The 25,119-nt window shown below is 35.5% G+C and overlaps 1 protein-coding gene across 1 annotated transcript in view; it reads right to left on the reverse strand.

Moving 5' to 3' along the window:
- DPP10 (dipeptidyl-peptidase 10 (non-functional)) overlaps positions 1-25,119 on the reverse strand; it is a 239,021-nt gene that overhangs the window by 119,182 nt on the left and 94,720 nt on the right. The window contains exon 4 of the mRNA XM_010575126.1: positions 23,815-23,889. Within this exon, the coding sequence (XP_010573428.1) occupies positions 23,815-23,889 (75 nt within the window). The remainder of the gene's footprint in view (positions 1-23,814; positions 23,890-25,119) is intronic.

Here is a 25,119-nt window from a genome sequence, read left to right on the forward strand (position 1 = left end):
CATCCCTGAACCATAAATTCACAAAACTGTGCTTTTTCTGTAGCTGTGTATGATGACAGGCTAGAACATCCTTTTCATTGGGGCCATAAGGAAAAGTGAATTATCCCACAGGGCTCTTAAAGGGATCTTAGGCACGCGGGGAAGACGGGCTCTGCCCTCGGAAACCAGGCGGGCAGGTACCACGCAGCGCGAGCGAGCAGTGCCTGGTACGCGGCAAAACAGCGTGGGCGGACGAAGGTGTTCTGTCTGCTTCATGCTTGTAGACAAGCGTACAGATACCTAGCAATGCAGAGATCACCTCTGACAGCAGTGATGCTACTGCCACTTCAGAATATGAATCCTGCATACTAGGAGACTATTAGCTATTTTAGAACAGCTGTGTGTGGGTTGGAGATACTAGTCACAACAGAAAAAAACATTTCAAGGCTCTTTTTTTTTTTTTTGAAGTTTACTTAACATTTGACAAACAAAATGATTGCCATAGCAACAACACATGTATTCTGTTGAACAAATATCTGTGTAAGTACCACAGACATAAGGGTGTAATTAGCCTGTGCTGGTTTACATTGCTTTAAAAACAAATCAATACATTGCGTACTCTTTTTTTTCTAGTTCTGATGTTTATCAAACACGTTTTAGCACTACTTCTTTATTATTAACTCCTTTCTCTGCAGTACACGTTTCTCTGGAGTTGGCAGGGGGGAGAGAAGCAGAGGACTTGAGACAACGGTTCGCCGTGCTCCCATGAACTGACAGCATCCTTACGTGGTACGCACACATGATGGAGTCATGTCTTGGTTTAGTAGTCAAAGGAAACATGAAAGCCACCAAAAGCCCATTTTGAATATTCCTTCAACCCACATTTTCATTCAGTGTCTAGCAGTAAAACACAACAAAGCTGGAGAGCTGCAACAGATTTTCATTTCAGTCTCATACTCTGAGAGCTGACTGGGCTCAGGGCTCCCAGCTTCCCGCATTAGCCCCCTCGATAAAGCCTCTCCACCCTTAAATATGTACTCATGTCTATTACCAGAACAACAAAACCAAAAAAGCTCAACTGCGTGCCTTTACAGATGTATTACGTGGCTGGAGCTACCTTGAAACTGGAATGCTTTGGAGTTTGAATGTGTTAGCCAGAAATCAATGGGGGTTTTTTTGGTTTGTTTTTTTTTTTTAATTTTCAATCAAGGAAAAAGAAATCTGACAACTGCAGGTCTCAAAACTGCAAAACTGTCACAGCTCTAATGGCCCCTCCTTCCACTTTTGTGCAGCTTAATTCTTCCAATTTTCACCACTACTAATTCTCCTCTGCTTGTCAGCATCGCAGCTCATTTTGTGACAAGCACGTGAGGACTACACGTGTATTTCTAAATATATGATTTGGATTAATAAAAAAGACATAGAATAAAAGCACCACCTCCTCACTCTTGAAAACAGAAAAGCATTTTGTGATGCTTGAAAATTCTTATGACTTTGCAAGCAGTGGTAAAATGGGAAAGAAGGTGAAAAATATTTAAAAAACAACCAAATAAACCTTGGTCATCTGACAGCTCCTACCTATTCCATAGACAAAAGAAGACTCAAATGTACCTTGGAACTAAACTCTGAATCTTCCTGAGGTTTACTTCTAATTAATATAATTTTCTTGCAGAGCTATGTGGAAGTGCACTCTGAAGATGAACATGCGACCATGGAGAACAGCCGTGTTCAAAAGCAAAGTACTCTCTGCATGAAAGTCTGATAATGCTCTGAATTTAGAGAGAGGAGGGAAATGGAGATACTTTCTTGGCACATCTAGAAATTGGAAAATGAGAGTGACAGTTCCTGAAAGCTCTGCAGCCAGCAGAAATAGCGTGATTTCAGTTGTAATTAAAGCAAACAAAAGTCTTTCTGGCATGGTAGATAACCTAAAAAAAAGCAGTAGATTAGAAATACAGTTTCCTGACTGCTTAAGAACTTGAGAATTTCAGCACTTTTTTCCTCAAAAGGCTATCCAGATTTTTGAATACAAGTTATGCACACATTTGCATGGTTTCACTTTATTAAAATTTTATGTAAATGCATACAAAAATATGTAACTTTACCATATCTACTGTCCAGAATTTGGATGTTTCTAAAGATTCTCTAATTTCCTTACAGGCATACAATTAACCCAAACAATTAACAGTTTACTGAAATGTTTATCTGTCCTCATAACTGCTTTCTGTTTGAACTAGCAACACAATTTTTTTCAAATGTCACTATGATGGTAATTTATATCAATCCACTAGAGGTAGTTTTTACCCATCTATTTCTAAGTTAAAGAACAATAAAATTAAAAAAAAGTTGGTGCTTCACTTCATTTACCTGACTTTGGTTATGTACGCATGGTTAGCTGATTTCAGTTGTTCAGTCAGACCCATTTGGTTTATGCAGTACAACTGAGAAGAGTTTTTAAAGACTCATTTTTATGTGAATTTCACTCTTGAAGGGGTTGATAAGAAATTAGTACAATTCTCAAAAAAACTTTTTCTTAACTAAAAGTTAAGATATTAAGAACCTAACAACTACATTATTTAAGTCAAAACTGAAAGAGGACAACTGTAATAGGATGCAAGGGTAACGTCATATGTGGGAGGCTCTGTAAGAAGTGAGAAAAACTCTGCAAACATGGGTTTATTACAAATGCTTCCATCTATTCCTATTCAGGAATAATTAGAAGCTTTAACTTTCATGTACATTTTGGGAATCCTATGCTTTCTTTCATAACCACAATCTTCAACCAACAATTAATTTAAGGACTAGTATGTTACAATTTCCACATAAAGAGGAAGATGTTTTCAATCCACACACTCAGCTTGACTACCTCAATCTGCAAATCACAAATCAAATTTCAGAGGATAACGTCATCGGTTGATATGCCAGATCAGACATAGATTTAACCTTTTAGGTGGTTTGCTTTTTTATTTAGAGAAAAGGAAAAATAAAACTTATTATATTAAGTCCAACTTACATTTTATTAACAGGTTCATTTTAAAAAATGCTCCTGTTCTCATTAAATGTACATTTAAACCATTAGGACAAGACTTTAAGTGAAAGATTGTAACATAAGAGAACTTCATACTCTCTTGTCTTGTTTTTCATTTGCGACTCTTGGTATTTCTTCTTATGTTTTGCATTATTTTCTGACTGAGTAAGCATTAGCAGTGTGTGCTTGAATGACTATGCTCTCTGACAGCTTTATACGTTCAGTATAGTTGTGGTTAAGATCTCTGTGAATCTAATTACTGTGTTTGCTATGTAGAATATGCAACACAGTGCTTAATATTGCAAAAAGTATAATGCTGAATCATTTAATTGTTTATGTTTTCATCCCTTATTTGCCTGTTTCCACACCCCTGTCCCTGCTCTTTTAATCCAGATAGTAAACCACTGTAAAACTGGATGTCTGGATCCAGTGATAGAAGCTGCAATATGTCCACTCTTCAGATATCTTTTCCCCCTTTCTTCATTCCTGTCAAAATGGCTGGATTCCCAAAGGGGAGATTATTATGTGCAAGGACACAATAAATTATTCCTCAGTCAGGAATAAAATAAGAGCCTACATAAAACATTTTCTTTAAGTATGCATCAATCTAATAACTTACATAAGGAAGGGAAGGGAAAAAATGCACTCCTGATGTAACCAATAAGCACATTTCAAATATCAGGGACCATATAAGCTTGTTAGAGATAAAAGAAAGATAAATCAAGTTGTCAACTACAGGAAGGGTCTTGGTAGCTTCTCCTGCTTTGTAGTAAAACAACAACAAGCCCCAAAAATATGCTTATAGGTTTCTCATTTATTCACTCCATGATTCACTCTGATCTGATCCTTTGGAGTAGCAGGGAGAGCTGTTCAAAAGCAGGTAAAGCCTTCCACCCTCAAACCTTATTCAAAACCCAGTTTTGAAAGGGTTTTATTTTAGCTCTGTGCATCATGAGTGATGTTGACCTTCAGGAAAACCAGAAATAAATCAGGTCAACAATAAACTGGTGCTACCTACATGAACTTCTTTGGCTGTCATTACATAATAATATTTCTCTTTCAGTATAAAGTTCTTGGGAAGCCTGATTGCAAAATCATACAGATCTTAAGCTGCAAACTTCAGTATATCATATAATCTTCAATCAAATGTAAATTCCTGATTTATGTAATGTATTAACTGACTTGTCCTTTAAAATAGTTAACTAAGAGACAGGCAATTTGAGTCTCATAGAAAAAATTTAGGGAGCATGTTCCACAGATACACAACGGAGAGCCTAACTCTTTATATTCTGTTCTTCAATTCTTCCAACCTTTACACATGTTTATTGATCCTCCACACTTTTAGAGACAGGAGAACATTCAAAAGTAACATGATCTTTTTGCTTCATCTGTAATATGGAACTGAGAAATGTGTTTTCCTCTTTATGTAAGCAGCTATAATAAACATGTAATGAGTAATAATTAAGGGGTGAGGTAAAAAAAAAAGGGTAAAAATGGACAAAAATTCTGCAGGTGATTTCCTGATTTCTAGTCTACCAGATTGGCCAAAAGGGCCCCACAATGGCTTCACAGTGAGTCAGCTGTTGCAGCTGTAGTCTTCTTTACCTAATCCTGCCTTCACTTATGCTAGTCTAGATCTCTAGATCTTAATTTTTGCCAGAGTACTATGCACAGTAGCTGTTTCAACTTATTTAATAGTGGCTTCACTCAAACCAAATACCACAGAACAGCTCTGGCAAAAATCCGCTGTCAGTTAGCTCAGTACAATAGTTTTCACTGCATCCGCTGAATCAGTAAGAGCTGGGAAGTACAATGAGTAGAAGACTAAGCAGAAGAGAAATGAAGAGCATATTTTAGGACTTCCCTGAAAGATTCTGCCTTTCTGACACTTCTCTAAACAATATAGATCATTTTTATGTGCTATACCCATGAGAATAGGAAGAGAGTCACAAATAAAAATAGACCTTTGGTACTGAGAAAGTACTTTATATCACAAGCTTGTCATTCATAAAGAGGTAGTAAACACCATTTGATTACTTATACATATTACTTCATTTTAAGGTTTTATTATGTCTTCCAACAATTTCCATGAAGAATAATAGAATTCCCTCTTGTGCCAAGTTATTTTTATTTATTGATTTTGTAAGTAAAATCAATACAAAATATTGTCCTCTAGAATATTATATTTGCTACTCCAAAGCAAGTGAACAAAAGGCAAACCAGATACTGTGCAGCAGCGCATTAAGAAGCTCTTATATTGTTAAAATTACTGTGCCACTACAAGTTTTAGTTGCCATATATGGAACTAGAGATACCATATTTAAGCAATAAGCAGGAATTGAAAAGGGGGGGGGGGGATTAAAAAATACCCTGATCAATCCAAAGACCTACAGTACTTTGCAATAACGCTTAATGGAGCCTGCAATAATACCTAATAACGTATGAGAGAGGAGCAGGGAATCAGGCAGGAGCACAATGCAGTGCAGCCCTTGTGGAGACAGCCTTCAAGACAGCCCACCTGTGCAAGATGCACACTGACCCAAGCGGTCAGTCCCTGCCTCTTCATACCGTGAAATAGTTTGGCCATGACACTGAACCTCCCTACTGCTTCCAGTGCTTAGTCAAGGGTCTCTGCCCAGCACGCCTTTGCACAAGAAGTCGCGGCCCATGTTGCAGAAGCACAGCTAATCACACGCCTCAACAGAATAGCGGTAGCTGCTAGAGAAGCAGAAATTTTACAGGTCACCCTTAACTTGACCAAAGAGAGCTAAAACCTAGTAGTGATGCAAAGGGGTCATAACAACATTCACTGCTTGTCAAGTAAGTTTTCATTGGTCACATCCACACTAAATGTAAGGACCGTGACATGCACTACGCTGCACTCACAACTACCCTTTCCCAGCAACTGATTTTTCTCACTTTGTGCCAAAGCAGCAACTGGGTACAAACTAGCATGAGAAAGTAGGATATCAGAGAAATAGTTCTCAGAGAACAAAAACAGTACACCAAAACCATGACATATATACACTTCTGTATATTCTTAAAATGCTTTGACATTCATGATTGGAAGACACTATAGCAAATGCAATCTTTACAAGTCATTAAATATTTAGAATGAGAGGAGACTCCTCCTAAGTCTACTCCTATCTGTAGATGAATGTCTCTTCTTATCCAAGATAAGATCTAAGTAGCAGTTTTCAGTGTCTTCTTACAGATATGGCATTTCACTGTCTACGCTAAAGTTTGTTACCGAGTCAGCTTTGATTTCAAACTTAACCTGCTTAGGTATCTTCGTGTATTTTGAATCTCTTGACAGGATTCAACTCACTCTTACATAGTCTACTTCATCCACTGCCAAAACCTGAGATGGAGGAAAAAAATCCTTAGTACAGACTTCATAGTACTATTTGTTATTTTTGTCTCATTTAAGAGACTAACTGTCTTGACTAACACAGTCAAGTTGAAAAGAACTGGAGAATTTTTTTTGTCTGCAATTCCCTGGAAGTGAGAGGTTATCCTCTATGTCAGTAATAACAGTGGGATAGGGCAGGAATTCACTACACCAGAGAGCTCCAGAAAATTTATTCCACTATCAGAAAAGTTTGCTCACAAACATTTCTGTGTTAACTCACTTTGATGGTGAATGGTTCTGGGTGATAAATCTTTTACAGTAAATATTTTAAGGAAAAAAAAAAGGAAAAAAAGAAAAGGAAAAAGGAAAGGTAATAGATTATAGATGAACAGTGCAGAGGTGGGCAAGAGTGTTTTGTGTAGGACTGGAAATAAATTAATGCAAGTCAGTTGAAAGCAGGAAATCATCAGGGAGAAATACATCACAGTTTGAAGATCAAAGGGATCAAGTGCAATTAGACATGGAAATCTTCTCATATATCACCCAGTCCACCTACTTCATAGTATAGAATTTTTCTACTTCCATTATGTTTTTTTTTCTTTGAATTATGTTCACTTTGGTTCTGAAAGTATTTAATGATCAGCTTCTCCAATTTTTAAAAATTCTACAAAGTTGTTTGGGGTTTTTTGGGGTTTTTTTTTGATTTTATCACTGGAACCACTGCTTGTAAACTGCACCATAACTACTGAGTAAGAAAATTTTAAAAGACTTCTCCTCTATCAAATGTATCCCATGGCTATCATACACAACACTCTCCCAGAATCTCATGCACAGACTGATCAAACAAACTTCCCCCAGAAACTGAGTAGGTTGTTGCCTCCGCTCTACTATTGGAAGATGGGCCCAAGACCCCGCTGCTCTGGAGGTTAACACTTTTTACTTATTCTTCTACTCTGTAGTTTACATTCATTTATTTGTTCTCATGGCAGCACTGTCCTTTAGCATATAAAGCACTTTTCTTACCCCATCCTTTTATAAAACAAATCAAGCATTTTTAGCTCTTCTTATGAGATAGCATATCAATCTCCCTGGATCTTTTCAGGGTCTTCCTTTACACGTCTTGAGCAAAGGTGAGCAAAATTGCTCAGAAAATTTTAAAGAAGTCATGAAAAGTGTAAAATATCCAATGCAGACTGTCAGGAGAAAGACACATTGACACGACTATCCCTTTCTTTCAGGATCTTGACTACTACTTCTGCACCCTGCTGCGCAAGGTCACATCAACTGACTTGCAGATCCCCGTGCCGTATCGATTTAGTGCAGACGTGTGCAAAGAGTTTAGGGTAATCCATCTTTTTCCACCTTCCTTAAGATACGTTCATGTAATTTGCTAGTAAGTATGGATAAAGAATGATTTCTCCTTTTTCCATGATAGTTTTTAGAGCAAACACCCTCTAATACAGTGTTGTCATTTAATATGCTGCTTAAAAACAATGCAAAGGAAATGTTATTCAAGACAACTGTGTTGTTCTTATGTATGCAGAAAGCTAGCTGGCAAAGCATTTTATTCCAAAAATTTAAATTATTAAGTTGAGGATATCATTTTCTAACATGTGAGGACACTTCCAAAATAGAAGTTTCTCGGTGAATTATGTTTTTCCTTTGGCATATTGGAATTTATACCTTGTTGGGATAACACAGGGAAAAAAAAAAAGACTGTGTAAATGAGAAACATGTCAGAAACACAAATTTCTGAGAGTCTATTCATGTACAGTGTGTTCCATATATTTTTGTCAGCTAACAACGTCATTATTTCCAAACTAATTTAAAAATTACAAAGGATTAGTGTGACATTTCTAATTTTCCTTTATTTTAGCCTCATTTTGGTGGTAATGTCTTAACACCAAATAGATAAGCTTAATGAATTCTGTTAATTAAGGCTTTCTGTGACCAGTATGTGCTCTCCACGACCCTCCACAATTAAAGACATGACAGCTAAAGATCTAGTTTCACTAAAATCATCCATAGACAATTCTTTTGGAGACGTTAGAATAATCCTTTTAAACAATCCCTCTGAACAAAGGATTTTTTCCACAGTTTGACTGAATAACTATATAAAGTGTTATCTGTATGTCCAGCCATACTTTCATGAAATATTTTCAGTTTAGAGTAATAAAGTAGCAAGTACAACAGAGATGAAACTTGATATGCCATTTGTGTAGTAAACTACATCTCCAATTTACTCAATAGCTCTTTAATCAATGTCCTGAACCAATTACCACTCGTTATTCTTGATGCATTGTAAGAGAACACATGACCATATATCACTCTCAATGATCATAACATTTTATGCTAATTTAATATACTACCATACATATCATCTCAAGGTTAAAAAGGAAAAAAAAAAGTCTCAAACATTTCTGAAAGAGATATAGCTCATGAATTTACTTTCATTTCCATTATTTAAGATAGGTAAATGTATTGATTGATAGATATGCTAGCCACTATTGGTAATAATTATCCATTTGGAGTACTTTATCAGATATAAAAAAGTAGAAATGAGGATCAAATTTAGGTGCCAGCATTTATCATCTACTGTATTCATTTTTTGCTCTGCATGTTATTTCAACTTATTTCTATACATGGGAACTTTTTGTAGTCTCAGACTTTTTTGATAAACCATTACAATGGTAAGCACTGTACAGGAATTTGAATGAACTGGGCAACCCTTCTAGTTCAGGCCATCTAGCTGCACTTGGCACGAACAAGACCATCTGCTCACTTCATCAGAAGACAGATCCAGTCTCAGTCATGTAACACCTCTGAGCCTAAGACACAACCAGCAAAATGAGCGAAGTAGTTCTGGAATCAGGTATTCTCTTACATTTAATCACTTCCTAAGCATGCTCCAGTCTCACAGTGTAGCCAAATCATAAGAAACTGCAGAGAGACTGTGTGCTCTGAATTCCCATTTTTTGCTGGAACATACTTACCTCACATTTCCTAAGATCGTTATGACTGATTTATCTATAAAAGTATCAAATATAAGACAAGTAATAAGGAAAGTAGATATTACTAATTGTGAGAAGAGGTAAAATAATACAGTAGACAGAATATGGATTAAGTGAGGATTTTCTGAGATCAAGAAATATATTTGAAAAGGGAACTTTCTCTCTTAGGGAAAGACAGAAACAAAAGGAAAATGAAGGGAGTAAGAGAGTGCATAATTGTATCTGGGAAGGAATGGGATTAAGAAACAAAAAGTTAAAGTCTCATCAACACTAAACAAGCTAGAGGAAAGAGAGGCAAGAAGAGAAAAGCCAGAGAAGTAGAAAAGGAAAAAAAGAAGGAGGCTTGGTATTAAACAGTTCTGATTATGGAAGCATACACAGAAAACACAGCAAGCATTTGGGAATGCTCCCTGGGAGAGCATAACAACAAATTACTAGGATAAATGCAAATACCTGGAAGCTTAAGACTATTAAGCTATGTAGTAAAAAAAAGAGTTAAGAATGACGTAAGATTGGATATCGGTAATAGGGAAGAGAGTGGGAGAGAAGAGCAATCTGTTCCTCACTGTGACCCTGGCTGATTCTGTGTTTCTCCCCATTCATTTGCTTGTCACATTTACAATAATTTCTGCAATCCTATTTCACTGTAAGGTTGCAAAAAATTACTGGAACACTAATAAAAGCAAAAACACCGAAATAGACAGCCTTTCCCTGAATATTCAAAACCGTTAATGTTGTTGTTCTATTTTCAGAATACTATACAAATAGAACATAAATTGCAATGATCTACAATAACTTTAATACCAAGCTTATATTCAGATTTTTTAGTTTCCTAGCAGTGTTCACTGTATGATGATTTTAATTTCATCTGAGATACTGAAAAAAGAAATTATGGCACTGCCAAAGCAGATGGCTGCTGTAATGAATACCACAGCTGAGAGTCACAGTGAAATTCTGCTGATGAGAAGTACTATTAATATAGAAGTTTCCTTTCTCAATTTGACAGTCTGCCCTTTTGGGGAGGACTGGTTTTTAAGTGTCTCAAGGTGTTGCAAACCAGACTTTGAACTGAATTGCTGTATTTTTATTTTATGTGTATATATATTAGCTTAATTGTTTTTAAGCTTCCTATGTTGAAGTCTTACCAACTGTCCACTCCAAATGCTCCTAATCTTTTAACGAACTGAATAATTAGGCCTAACAATACATGATGAAATAGCTCAGAAGTTTTTCATGAAAGCATCCAACTGAGCTTTTTTTAATATTCAAAATTTTTTAATAAAATATGGTTATATTGCTAGTAGAGAACAACTTTCCTGTATCATTTAAAATATTAAAAAAATAGGTATATAAATATATAATATATTCAAATTTAAAACCACCTTTGTAGGACTCTTGAGAGTTATGACTCATGAATGCTTTCACGTCACTTGGGGATCTCTGAATGAAAGCTACCATGCAGAGTATTTCTATGATCAGAGTAACACCTTTTTTTCACGTCATTGAGACTCCAGAACCTCAAGCACAGCACTATGGGATCACACGCGGGTTGAGACTGAGGCACATGATAAAAAGAAAGATCAGTCTTATTTTTGAGGTGATTTAAGTTAAATAAGACTTTTGTATGAATGTTAGAGAACTTCAAAGATATGAGATCAGGTTACAGAAAAATTAACAATGAAATAGCCATATACTCCCTACTAAAATGATAAGTAGCACTTCAGTTTGCTAATTTAAGTCTAACTACAGTATATTTATACTATTTCAAGTAAGTTCTTCAACCACTATGGTAACCCGAGACTTCCTGGTACAATGCCAGGTTCAGATAGCACATTTTTTGAGAAGAGACTCTTCAGCTTTGACCAACATTCACAGACATCATTACATGACAAATATAAACCTCGCAACAAAGTGTAAAGGCCTATACAGCAAATTAAACTATTTACTCAATCCGCTATCTGAAAGAAGCCTCCAAAAAAAGGTTACATTAGTACCAATGATCTGCCCTGAGCTAAAAAGCACATTTAACACCATGTCCTTTAAGATCTTCATTACACCTCTGTACCAAAACTTTCATTACTGTTAGTGTTGCTGACTCAAGAAGACACCTGAGACAAAGAATAAAGTAGCACTAGCATCATGTGCTAAAGAGAGACACAAAGTTACTTCTGCCAGCTTGATCTTCTGTATCTTACTGAGGACTGAAAATCAAAGTTTTAAAGGAAACTGAGAAAGCCAGATGCATCTTTAGAACACATGAGTATTACATGGTATCAGTAAGGACTAGAGCTAGTAGGTCCATTGCAGCTGCAAATTATCTAAATGTATAAACAAATAAACAATCAACTTGTATAGCAACTTATGTTACTAAATGATACAGCATGAAAACAAGAATCTTTTCTCAGCTGATCTAATAATAGGTATAGCCTCTTCCTACTAACCCTCCTCCAAGCTAAGTTTAGAAAAAGGTGAATTTTTGCAGGAATAAACTATATAAAGTCATAAATCCTCCATCAGAACTTGAATGGGAGTTCAAGCCATTGAGCAGATTTTGTTAGATCACAGACACAGCCATCCTCAGGGGACAGTACAGAGACAAGGAATTATCACAGGAAACACCGAGATTCAGATGCACTTAGCACAGAGGATCGGTAACTTATTTGCTGTACTCTGCGAATCTGGCCAGCATGGCTGGTGAAGACCAGGGAGGGATGCAAAGGCCCTGTTCATCTTCTAATTACTCCTTGATCAAAATCCCAAAGAGAGAACAGCTGATGTGAGTAGGAGTGGTACCAATCCAATCCCAACTCCCCATAAGGGAGAAGGAGAAGCAGAAGAATAAACTTGCTCTCACTCCCCTATGCAGCCTCTTAGTCTTAGACACGTTAAACACAGTATGTTCATATACATGTCAGTACAATGGAGGAAGGGTCTTAAAAGAAACCATGGACAGATGAAGTTGACCGTGACAAGAACTTGAATCAATTCTTGTCTCAACATCTACAAGAAGCAGCTGACAGTCACATTCAGGAAGCCTTCCACTGGAGGAAAATGTAGTCTTAAAATATCTTTAAGATAATCACACTGAAGACAGCAATTAGAACCACTACAAGCTGACGTTGCATCAGGACCAAGTGACTTGCACCCAAAATACTACAGAAAATAACAATGATGATAAGGAGCTGTCAAAAGTCTCTGTCATGGCTGTCCCCAAGGAGAGGGAACACCACGGGAAGCAAGATGACTAATGTTCAAAAAGGTGCAAACAACCTACAGACGTAAAGGCTGACTTAGGGCACAATGAGCCTCTGAAAACATTGATAAATCTATCCTCTACAAGATCCTGCTGAAAATCCTAGCGGCGCACTGTGCCTTATTCATTGTCCACCTGGCTCATGATGTCACATTACGGAGATGACTTTATTATGTTTGTGTGATAGGTAGACAAGAGCTGATCCAAAAGTCCATTTTAAAGTCAATGGAAAAAGTTCCACTGACTTTAATGGCATTTTCACCAAGTTCAGAAGTGGTAAGAAGTTTCGGTGCCTGCTAAATAAAGGTTGCTACTTAAAGTTAGTGATATGGCCTGCACAGTGAAAGATTGTGGAAGAAAATTAAATTCTGATGCGTTTACACTGGTTCTCTGAAATGTGACAAGCAGCTTTGGAGCTCCTGTGGCACACAACACCCTCCAGCTTCAAGATCATTTTTGTATAGGCATTTGGGAAGAGCAAATATTCTCCATGGGACAGCTTTTAAACATGTTTGCTCATGTTCCAGGCCATTTGCCATTGCTACAGGTTGTCTTTACCACAGGTACTGACACTTGAACTTGTCTTTGGAGTGACTGATTTCTTCCAAAAAGGTGCCAGGATTTTAAGATTTCAAACTACTTGGTTTATTTTTCGTTATGAAAACAAGCAATCAAAAAAAGCCACCTCCCCAGCAATTTGAGTGAATGCACAATACAGAAAGTCTCTCCTTCAAGTCAAAAAACATGTATTGCTTAAGAATGTTATAGTTACACTTTTAGTTTGTGCATTAGATTCTTCTGACCAGGAACTTGCAATTTGGAATTAAAAGGCAGTTGCAAGCCTTACCCGCTGCTGTGCATTTTCTTTTGGTTTAAGTCACTAATTATTTTTTCCAACTTGTCTATTTTAAGCAAAATTTAATTATTATTCAATGTGCGCTGCTGATAGAGACAGAATTATGCAGAATAACTGAAAAAGCAGATTTCTTTTTTTTCCCTCTCACAGTTTAGAATAATTGCTTTCCCGATCTGGCCAGCCTGTTTGACTATTTAATCATAATAAGAAGTAACTGTGAACCTTCAGTCTGAGCTGAGGTTTTTCCTTCATCTGATTTTCCTTGTTTTGCAGAGCACAAACATTTCAGAACTTCTTCCACCCAAATCCGATTGCTGCAGTGAGAATTATATCTGTTCATGTATCTGGAGAGGCAGAGGATGAGATTTCTCATATACACAAAGGTATAGAAACTTTTGGAGATTAAGAATCTAAGTGAACGTAAAAGAAAAGGACGAATAAAACTACTGAGAATGGTTTAAGGAATATTTATGTACTATTTGGCACTTTATGAAACTGGACATGTAGGTAGACGTTTGACATTTGTTTTCTTTCCTGGGAACTGTTCCAAAAAATAGATTTTTTTTTTTTTTTTAAATCTTGGGAGTCTTTATCTAAAGGGGGAATACTGCTGACATGACAATACTGACTCACAGACTCACCCAGGTTGAAAGGATCTTAGGAGGTCATTAGTCCAACTTCCCGCACAAAGCAGGACCAACACTGAATCCAGACCAGGTGGCACAGGGCTTGGTCCAGACGGGTCCTGAAAGTGTACAGCCCCTCTGGGCAAAGTTAAATTAAGTTTGATTGCATTTAACAAATGAAATAGGATATGCATATAATGCTTGGGGGTTTTGATTCCAAGATAGCGTCACTGACAGAATTCAGTCAAAAGATGTATGGCAACATTGACGAAACTAGAGAAGTATTAACTGTTTTGTTTTGTATATGCTTCTACTTTGTCCATATTGTTGTTTAAATTCTAGGTTACTTTAAAATAAATTTTTCAATCCATATTTATTTAAATATATACATATATTTATATATACATATATTTAAATGCATCCTTATATACATTTAAAATGTGAAAAACAGCAGGGCTCCTCTACAGAGATTTGGTTTAGCTTTCCTAAAGATATTTAAAAAACAACCTAGTACCTCTTCTATTAATGTGACTTCAACCACATGCTAGCAGATCAATCAATATTGTGGAATAACTCTGCCTCTTAATTTCTATTTTAACCATGATTTTTAACAATCAAAGACAAAGTATTTCAAAAGATGAAAACTTTGGCCTTCTGGACTGTGCGTAAGCTTTCTGTTTCAGATATCACATGTATCTGAAAAGATTTTTTGTATCAAATGTTGTTGCATTTAGAAAAAAACAGAAACTCACTAAGTCATCCCTAGTTTGTAAATCTAATTCATAACACTGCAGCCAGAGAAAGATGTTAATTCCTTTTGGTATAAAATTCATGACCACTAACAACATATACTAGTTTGGCTGCAAGACTAAAATTCTGAATGCGTGATCAATGACTATTTTAAGATTAAGTGACCATTTGGGATTACATTCATCAATACTAATGGTATCTTATTTAAAAGTTTAATGAGAAAGCTATAATGCATATCACATTTCTCAGTAAGATACATTATTATTGAATTTCAGATAGAGGCTATTATGAAAAATGAAACAAAAGCAAAAAACCCCCATTGTTTAAAACTGATTTTCTAAGTGTATTGAACACATGAACTGACTGTAGGCATTTGTTAAGAGGGCTATTCTTTAAGTAATTCAATCTTGTTTATTTTCAGTACATATAGAAAGAGTGTGTCTTTTAAGTTAGATCTGATATGAGTCATTATGGAACATGCTGATGCCTATATCATAAAAAACATACATGGCATTTTCAGTAAAATGTTTTAACATATGGGTCAGTCAGATCCATGAAGTGATTTTGCTCCTCAGAAGTCATTTATTCACTGTATTTGAAGATGTGAGCCAGCTCTTGTATTTGAGAAATCAATAAGTGTAGCAGTTGAACTAACAATGATTCATGCTCAGGGTAAAACCTGTCAAAACTGAGAGATGTGTAAAATATTCTTTTAGTCCATATTCTTTTGGTAGCAAGGAAGGGAATCATTATTTCTTGGGAGCATGGAAGAAGCAATTTTTAAAAACATAAGGGTGTATCAGTTGATTCTAATTGCGTGTGGTGAACTCTGGCAGATCTTAATCCAAATTAAAGCTCTGTTCAGCTTTTCCAGACTCTAACAGCTACTAATACAGTCTCCAATTAGGACTCCTAACAGTCCTTGCCCTGTTATTTATTCAGGCTGTCCTTGGGGTATTTTTATTTAAAAAACAAACAAACAAACAAACAAAAAACAAAAACCAACCCAACAAAAAAAACCACAAACAAACTTATTTTTCCATTCAGCATTGCTGAAGAAGACTTAGTCTCACAGATATTTGATAAAAACTTCACTAGGATCTCATCTTCCAAAAAAATACATAACAATATAATTGTAAAACTAACTTTCAGTTGTACGCTATTTCTGGTAACATCATTAGTACACAAAACAGATAGTAGCAAGAAGTAAGTGGAATTTTAAAAAACCCACCTTCTAAACACAGTGTTTTTTTGTCTATAGGCTGTGATGGACAAACCCTTCACTTACAATGGACATTTCTGGGACATTTCTGCGTATTATCAATGCACAGAAGAGAAATGGGGAGGATGTGATAGGGTTGGCAGTTTCACAGCAGAAGCTAGACCTTATGCTGTATAAAATAAGTTGTTAAAGGGAGCTGCTGACTTAAATAGTGTAATATTGCTTATTTATATAGCATTAGCCCACAGGGATTCCAATCCTCCTAGATTATTATGGGATGTAGGAATACGACCACGTGAAAAATCACAGTTTTGTTAAGACTGTTTCTAAACTGCTGGGTCTTGGTAACTGAACTGGACCCTACCTAAGTCTTCCTGAAATAAGAGTATTCATACTTGATAAGAATGTCAATATTATTGAAAATAAATACTTTTTCTGTCAGTAAAAATTTTGTTTGAAAAGCTAAATGCCCTAGAATCAATTTTTACCGAACAATAGCAAAGCACAATGTTCTTTTTCAATACTGTCTTTGAAAAATAAGTTGAAAACATGAATTCTGATTTTTCAACTCTGGCAATTCTGAATGAGAAAAAAGAGCCATCTTCTACCTAAATTAGAATTATTCATTTTGTTTACTTATAAAACTTGAGATTGAACAGCAATCCTGTAAGTATAAATGGAACAGAGAGACCCAGTAAGTTATTTGAAAAACAGCAATACCTTGTCTCATGTCATTTCCTATGAAAAGTGAAGGGTGTTCTATTTTTTTTAACTGTTACAAAAGGCTGAATCTGTGTATATGAACTCTTCAGCTGATGAAAGAAAGCACTTTCTAGAAGAAATTAAAAAAACCCTTCTGAAGAATAAGTAAATGGATGCATATGGACATGTATGTGACATGATAGCTTTCATATTAGATTCTAAAAAACAGTGGAAGCATCCCAATAGTACCCCTGTTTCCCCACCTTTTTAGTTCCAAATTTTTTTGAAGGAAAAGATTGTGACAATTCACCCCCTGTTCTGCAGGTGATCATTGTAAAGCCCTGGCAGAGAGCAGCCCCATCCTCCCATCACAAATATGCCAATAATGTAACTATAATAATGCATATACAAAGACAAATAATACAAAAGATATGCAGATACTCCAGGTATAACTCCGCTACTTCCAATAAGTAGTAAGCTGTCTGATGAATTGAATGCAAGTACTTAAGAGGACTGCAATTAAACATGGATGAAACGTGAAGAGGCTGTTTATCAGACAAATACTAAACAAACATCAATGCCCAAGATTCTCAACATAGAATACACTCTTTCTATTCTTCCTCATCTTCTATTTATGGGGACTGGTGGTTATTATGTTTTGCCACATAAGTTAGACAAAACCTTGGATAGAAGTGGGACACTATGTATTCCTATGAATACTCACTCCTGTGGGATAATTCACAATAGCACAGTGTCACCAAATTCATTTTGCCATGTTTTACTACAAAGCACATCATCTCAGGCAAAGACCTTGTCTTTTTATATCTTTAAAATGCCTTTCATATCTGTGGAGCTATATAAAATAAAGTCAGATATATGTAATAGATGAGTAGTATGCCAGGATCACCTACAGCCTAGCTATTATGTTAACTAATTCTAATCTATCCAGCTAAAACTCTGACTCAAAGTAAAACAACAGCCTTTAAAAGGGGAAAATTCGAGGAGCCCTCTTCCATTAATTGCTCAATATCTGACCTTTTAATCGTGTCCTACCTAAGACAGGAATAAAATATATCACAAAAATATTTGCAAGAAATAACTTCAAATATTGGGGGAGGATCTTACTTAAAATTTCCTTCTTATTTTTTTTTCTCACTGCCCTAAGCTGATAAAAATTGGTCTTTCATGTTCTTGACAACAGATAAAGATGAATGGGAAAGTCATGTCTGGATCAGACTTTTATTTATGATCTCCTAAGTTCAGGAGTATGCACATGCATGATTTGCTTCTGGACTCATCTCAAAATGAACAAATGAAAGATGAAAGATCACCCTCAGAACCTAAATAAACACACATGAAAAACAGGTTTATCTAAAGAAGCACGCATTTCTGGAGAAAAAAGTTGATAGTACGAATTTTATATCAGATCTTTACTTCATAGACAGCTCTACATAAATGTCATTGTCCAGATCACTGCTTGTTTAAGAAGTCTTTTGTTATTCTTTTGTATGGAATAATCTTGTTGAGAAAATATTGTTTCCATGCGTTAGAAGACAGATTTCATTTCATCCTTGTTGCATATGTTTCCAACCATTAGCTGGTACTCCAGATAATGCTCATCAAAGTCAGATTTTCATAAGCACTGTATAAACTATCTTGTTGAAAACACCTGCAGATGTTAACACCAAACAGTGTCTTGATTAAAAATAAGACATAATGCGAGGTGATTTCTTTATCCTTGAATTTTTGCAGAAAAAAAAGCAATAATTAATTTCACTGACCAAGAAGATTACTGAGAATTGAACATTTAGTTTCCACCTACTTGGTAGAAAGATAATCTAATGCAGAACAGATAATCATAATTTAAGACTTAATTGAATTTTTCCCCTCATGGATTCTTCTAATCTGCAGACAAACTCCTGCAGATCCTTTCAGTACACTCGAGTAAACCAGTATCAGAGGTAATCTCTAAGAGTTTGATGAGCATGTCACTTGTTGCTGTCCACCCTCCATTCGCTATAGACTGTGGTCAGTAGTCCCTATCATTATCCTCTAAAAATAGGTATTACAGCAGCAAAGTTATGATAGGCATCAGCACACGGCAGATAAGTAACTTCTTTCTCTTGGAGTTTCTTTGCTTCAGATACTGTATTGGACTCTCATCTTTACTTCAATACATTAAACTACAAATATTCAGAAACACTTTTGAAATATTTTTCATTCCTACTGAATGAGTGACTTTTAGATCTAAAACTATTTTTCTCCTACCCTTCTGAAGAGGATTGGATTATTCTTCATCCTGATCTTACCATAAGAATTATTAGAAGCTATTTTCACGGTGTTTTAAGCTAAATACATTGTTTTATTAAAATTCTCTAGCTAAAAAACATTACGGTTTGAAGCCCTAATTCAGGAAAACATTTCCTTTTTTAGAGAGTGTACAAATGCTTATGCTTCTAAACTAGAGCTGAACTTTAATCTCTTTTTTAAACACATTTCTGAACCAAGAGCTAAAAAAACCTGTGCATAATTCATTTTGCATTGAAAGCAGAAAATGATGCATTAGTAATAGTAAAGAGAATAAAGTAGGAAAAAATACTTAAAGTTGGTATTCAAAAGTGATTTGAAAGTAGGGAGAAGGAAAAGACAGTTTGTAGGAAAAAAACCAAAATCACAAGCAAGGGAGTATTAAATCAAGTGAGGAAAAAAAGGGGACTTGCAAAGAAAAAGAGGAACTGATCTCATTTACTTCTTCACTTGCTCTTCTGTGGCATATTATATTCCAGCAAGAGCATGGGGAGAACATGCCTATGATGTCTGAGCAAAAAAACCCACTAATATCCAGAATAAAGCTTATTTTCATTTCACATGGACTCCAGGGACAACTCATCTTCTGCTGAGGGACACCAAAATTCCCCAATGGCAAAAGAACTTCTTAGGACTTGATACTCACTGCACTGCAAATTGCAAATTTACTGCCCCAATCTTTATCACTAATGCAAGAACAGAGTATCTGATTTCCATTTTCTAATCAAAACTATAAATCAGGTTTTGGTAGTTGTGAATAACACCACAAGCAGAGTAAGAAAAATTTTAAATGTCATCTTAACACAGTCCTTATTGAAAGCAATAGCGAAATAACCTTTCCTCTGGAAATCTCAACCGGCTTAGATGCTCTGCCTCTCAGAGCATCACATTCTTTGCTCATACCTTGACAATCTTCAAAGGAAAATCAAAAAGATACAGCACTGCAAAACTGTCCCCTCTCTGCATACAATACATACAATGGCTTCCCTGCTGCTGCGTTCACACTGTCCCAGAAGAATCAGGATGGCAGGACATTCAGCAAGAATGTATGTGTTCATTTCTCAAATTAGTTCCTACTTACTGATCTGTCGCCTTGCAAAGTGAGACTTTTTCAGTGATGCTGACCAAATTACCATGAGTGACAGAAAGAAAGTCTGAACTACATACAGTTGATCCATGCAAGTTTTGGCAAAGTCAAAAAACTTGGAGAATTGATGAAAGCATTTCCAAAGCATGAAGAACTATGGAGTACTGCAGCAAAGAACACACAGAAAGCACCTCTAAAATTGCCACAGCCTTCTGTTAAAAAAGAAAAAGCCAGACAGCCACAGTGCTTATGCCAGTAATACTGGCTTACATTCTGTGACCTGCTATGATATAGATGGAGGGAATTTGATGTCCAGAAATCAATTTACAACACTTTGAATTCCTTAGCAAAGGAATCTTCTTCCACATGAATTTTTTAGAGCTATACCAAAACAGCTGCTATGCCACATGAAATAGTTTTGTTCCTTCTATTAAGCATGATTTAAATGATTCATTCAATTATTACTTTTGTATTCAAAGATGGCTTATTTTCATGCAGATTTATGTCCCGTTATGCATAGAGGACATTCTTAATTGTGCTGAAACAACTGCAAATTTAATTAAAGTTTGCCATTCCAAGCATAAAATAGATTAAAGAAAATGCTGACAACAGTAAACTAAATATTCAACTATTTAATTTAACTCAACATTTATTTTTAATCCAAACATCAAAATAACCTTGTTTCTAATTACAATTTCATGACAAAATGTCTTGAAGAAACATTTGTCTCTATTTTTCTCCAATCTGTTCAGCTGAAACACACTAGCTTATTTATAAAACTGTTGATTAATAAATCTGTTCCAGCTGTATTACTGTATGTTACAAAGAACACAGATTAATGTATGTAAACAACCATTATAATTTTAAAAACCCAAAGTCCTGACAGTCTGCAAAAGCAGAAATCCCATCAAATACGTTACAGTGTAATTATACACCTAAATCTTAACAAAGAAGGAAAAATAAGGGGCAAACATAGGTAGTAACGTCCAGGGGTCTGAGGAAATTTGTAGCAGATGGTGAGATCAACTAAATACTTACAATAAGTTACTTGCAATTCCTTGAACTGGGTATTATTAAAGACTCAACCATGTGTTGTAGCAAATTACAATAAGCAAATCCTCAGTTTTGTAAAAAGTTACATTCAAATGAGATATGAAGAAAGAATCTGGCCTGATTCTACTGAAACTAATTTGAAAATCTCTAATTAAGTTATACCGTTTAATATTAATTTAATTTTATAGGCAATAAATTTAATAATTTATAGTTAACAGCCAGGGGAAGGAGTAAGGTAGACAGGCAGATTTCCTCTCATCCAGACCCAATAAGTCTGGCTCTGACTGAGAAAAAAAAAGAAGGAAAAAAAAAAAAAAGAGAAGGCCCAAGAAGAATGAACAGTAACTTAACCCTTTGTGTTATTCGGAAGCATTAGTTATGCAGAAATAAAGAGGCTTTCCAAGGCATTGCATACCTTTTCCCCAACAGATTTGGGGAAAACAGAAGTGTCTCACCAGCCTAACAAATGTCCCGAGAATCAAAAAATTTGGAGGAAAAAAGGCTTTTTACCACATATTCACAATAATATTTTTTTGTAACTTCTAAAAGAATTGGCTTAGACTCTCTTTGGTTATTTTCCCTTCCACCCAAAGCAACAGATTCTTCTCAGGAGGTTAACAGACTTCAATGGCATTTTTATTATTTATATCTGACTGACAACATCCAGTTATTAACCAATTTCAGCACCATCACCGCCACTTCTAGAGGACACAACAATCACAGTATGTTTCTGGTTTGAAAGCCATGAGCCTAGCTGGAGCACATTGAGAGTAAGAATCACAAGCCTCATCCAAAGCCATCCAGGACTACCACCACAAATTGCTTGCTAAATCCTGTTCATTTCTCATTTTAATTACTTCTTGTCAATATACTTGAGCAACGGAAATGGCTAGATGCAAAATCTAAATGCTGCAAACCTCATCCCTCTAAGTAACTTCCAGCAACTGGACTGTAAAATGAAGGCAAAGCTTCTTTTTGCAACAAAACCAAGAATGAAACACAGAAAGGGAGTTCTACTGCAAAGGGATATATTCAGCATGCATTGAGAGCAATTTGCATGTCAATGGACCATCTTTATTGTGGGGCAGGCATTCATCCCCAATGTTACTACATTTAGATGCAATAAAGTGTGATGGATACTATCATGTTTTCCTTATTTTTCTACAGCAGCTATATATGCTATTACTAAGAAAATCCCAAACGAACCAACCCATCCAAAACAAAAATTTCAATAGATCACATGAGGAAATTAAGTCAGTATGAGGGATTATTAAACTCTTTCACACAGTAAGAAGCAATCAAGAAGGGAAACAGCAAGGAGCAAGTATTTTTCAGACAGGAATCAAACTGGAACCCTTCACAACAAAAATAGAGAACTGAACAACAGCAGCTTTTTCGTGGTTTATTCATACATGAGTATCATAAAAAGAGCTTGATCCAGAAGCCACTAGAATTGGTAGAAGAAAAACCTACTTGGATCTAGTACCAAGTAAATGAATCATTTTATATCAACACCTTTAGAATATTTCAGATCAGCTTTCAGCACATTTTCCAGTTTGCAGATGTAATTAAAGCTGCGGGTATACAGATCAATACCAACAGTGTTACCAGAAGGCTGGAAAGGTTTGTATACTGACCTGGAAATGAATATTTTATTGTTCTAAGAATTTCGGTCCACAACACACAGCTATTGTATTATCAGTTCCCAACACAAAATAAATAAACTACTAGACTGTAGTATAATGTGATAAACAATAGTAATCTTTTGTCATTCCTGAACATTGACTTCTGATATTAAGGTCACAGGTATTAACAGGTATTTCTAAATTTTACTGTTTCAAAAAAAAAAAAAAAAAAAAAACCACAAAAAAACCCCACAACCCAAACTTGCTTGAATAACCACTAAGTCTATCAATCCAGAACTATTCTGTAATGAAGAGCAGTTCATACTTTAATAGTACTTTTTATGCAAACACCAATATGCATAGAGGAAATTCATAAGACCATTTTCATTTTTGTTTGTGTTCAAAGATTTATTTTAGAAAACTCTCTATGGCATTATTGAATGAAATTCTTTTGACAACATAATAGCCTTCAAAATCGCTAAATACTATGACAAACAAAGAATACACTCCATTATATAGTCCAAGAGACTTTCAGACTGTCAGGTTTCAGACTACTGAGGCCAACAATAAAAATTCCATGACGTGAATCAGCCTAGATATATTTTTTTTTAGTATAGTCCATAAATGACATGTACAGCTGCTTAAAATAGAAGGAATATTAAAAGATAGGCTTTCACATAATCACCTAGTAAGAGAACAGTTTAAGGGTTATGAAACCTCTACCACAAAACTGGCATGACACTTCAGAGGAGCCATGGCAATTTACCTCAACTGAGAACCTTGCAGTATGACTGTACACACTTAAATACATACTTCGCCATCACTGCATCAGAAGGTTTTGGCAAGAGAAATCAAGTGAATGAATCAAATTATATTATGTGGAATCACAGATGAACTATACAAAACAACAAGGGTGTCAGAATTTTAGTTCAGAGGCTCTTTGATTATGAATGGTTGGCTTACCTGTTTAACATCATATGCAAGAAGAACAAATCTTAAGTCTGGTGAAACAGAGTATCTTGATGCTTTGAACGTTACCTAAAATGAAGTAACAATAAAAGTGAGTTTGCAATAAGAAGGATCATTTTTTAAAAATTTTCTTAGAGCTAATTTAAGAACTTCCCATTCGTAAGACAAATCTGGTTTAGGACACCTATGTAATTTTCACAAAAGAAGGAATCAAATAATTCTTAGTCTAATTTGCTGGTATCAGTACAATGGCAACAGATGAATCTGTCTTCAACACTAAATACCAGCTAAGAAGCTGATGAGATTTCTATCATGATTGCAAGCACTAAGCTTATGGATAACAACTATAACCAATTCACTTAGAGAGGATGAAGGAAGACACTTTGGTTGGTGTGTACTTCAGGAATGATTATAACGGAGATTCATCACTAGGTTAGGCTTAAAGATAACATACAAGAAAAAGAATAGGCATGCACTATGTCTCTATTGCTTTTCTTTTAACACCACATACATAAACATTTTGCTAGACAACTTGCACTAAAGAAAAACTCTTTCTTATAAGAAAGAAAATACTCCATGGGGAGCAAAGTGAAACATAAGGTAGCAGTATAAAACTAATATTGCTTTACATCTATCCAAGATTACATGACACCCAATTGAATTCAGGGCTGTAATTTAATCAAGGGGTAATGTTGATGTCAGAAAGAATTTAATGCATCTAATGTATGAGTAAGATGAGAACATGCTTTACAGGGCACTGAAGGAAATAATTTAAATGAATCTCAAGACATCTATTCGCAGAATGAAAGGAAAGGTGAGAAGAAGTGAAAAATGAAGATAAGAATAGAAAATGTAGGATAGAAAAAATAATGGAACCACAATGGTAGAAGATGAAAGAAAATAAACGAATACCTATGCAGAACAAGATCTCTCCACTATTCAAAGGAAGGCTCTCCCTTATTTTACTTCTTAAGCATCTTGTTCTGGTTAGCCTAATCCCACTGCTAAACTAATGAATTCAACAGGAGTTTAAGCTACACAAACCAGAAGTCACAAACTAATACATTCAGAGTACCTAAGAAATTATTCCTAAAAAAAAAAAACAAAACCAAAAGCTAATCTTCTAATAAACTAAGAAGATGCTGTGTTTTGATATACAGATTAAACTCAGGTTCCTAGGTAATATAATTAGAATCAAGCTATCCAAAGAAATCAAAGAGAAAAAACTAGTTTTGAAGATAAACTGCATATTAGTTTTATACAAGAGCATGACAGTATCAACAGTTTGAGGATAAATCT

This window comes from Haliaeetus leucocephalus, unplaced genomic scaffold (assembly GCF_000737465.1).
Source record: "Haliaeetus leucocephalus isolate CR32 unplaced genomic scaffold, Haliaeetus_leucocephalus-4.0 Scaffold451, whole genome shotgun sequence".
Lineage (NCBI taxonomy): Eukaryota > Metazoa > Chordata > Aves > Accipitriformes > Accipitridae > Haliaeetus > Haliaeetus leucocephalus.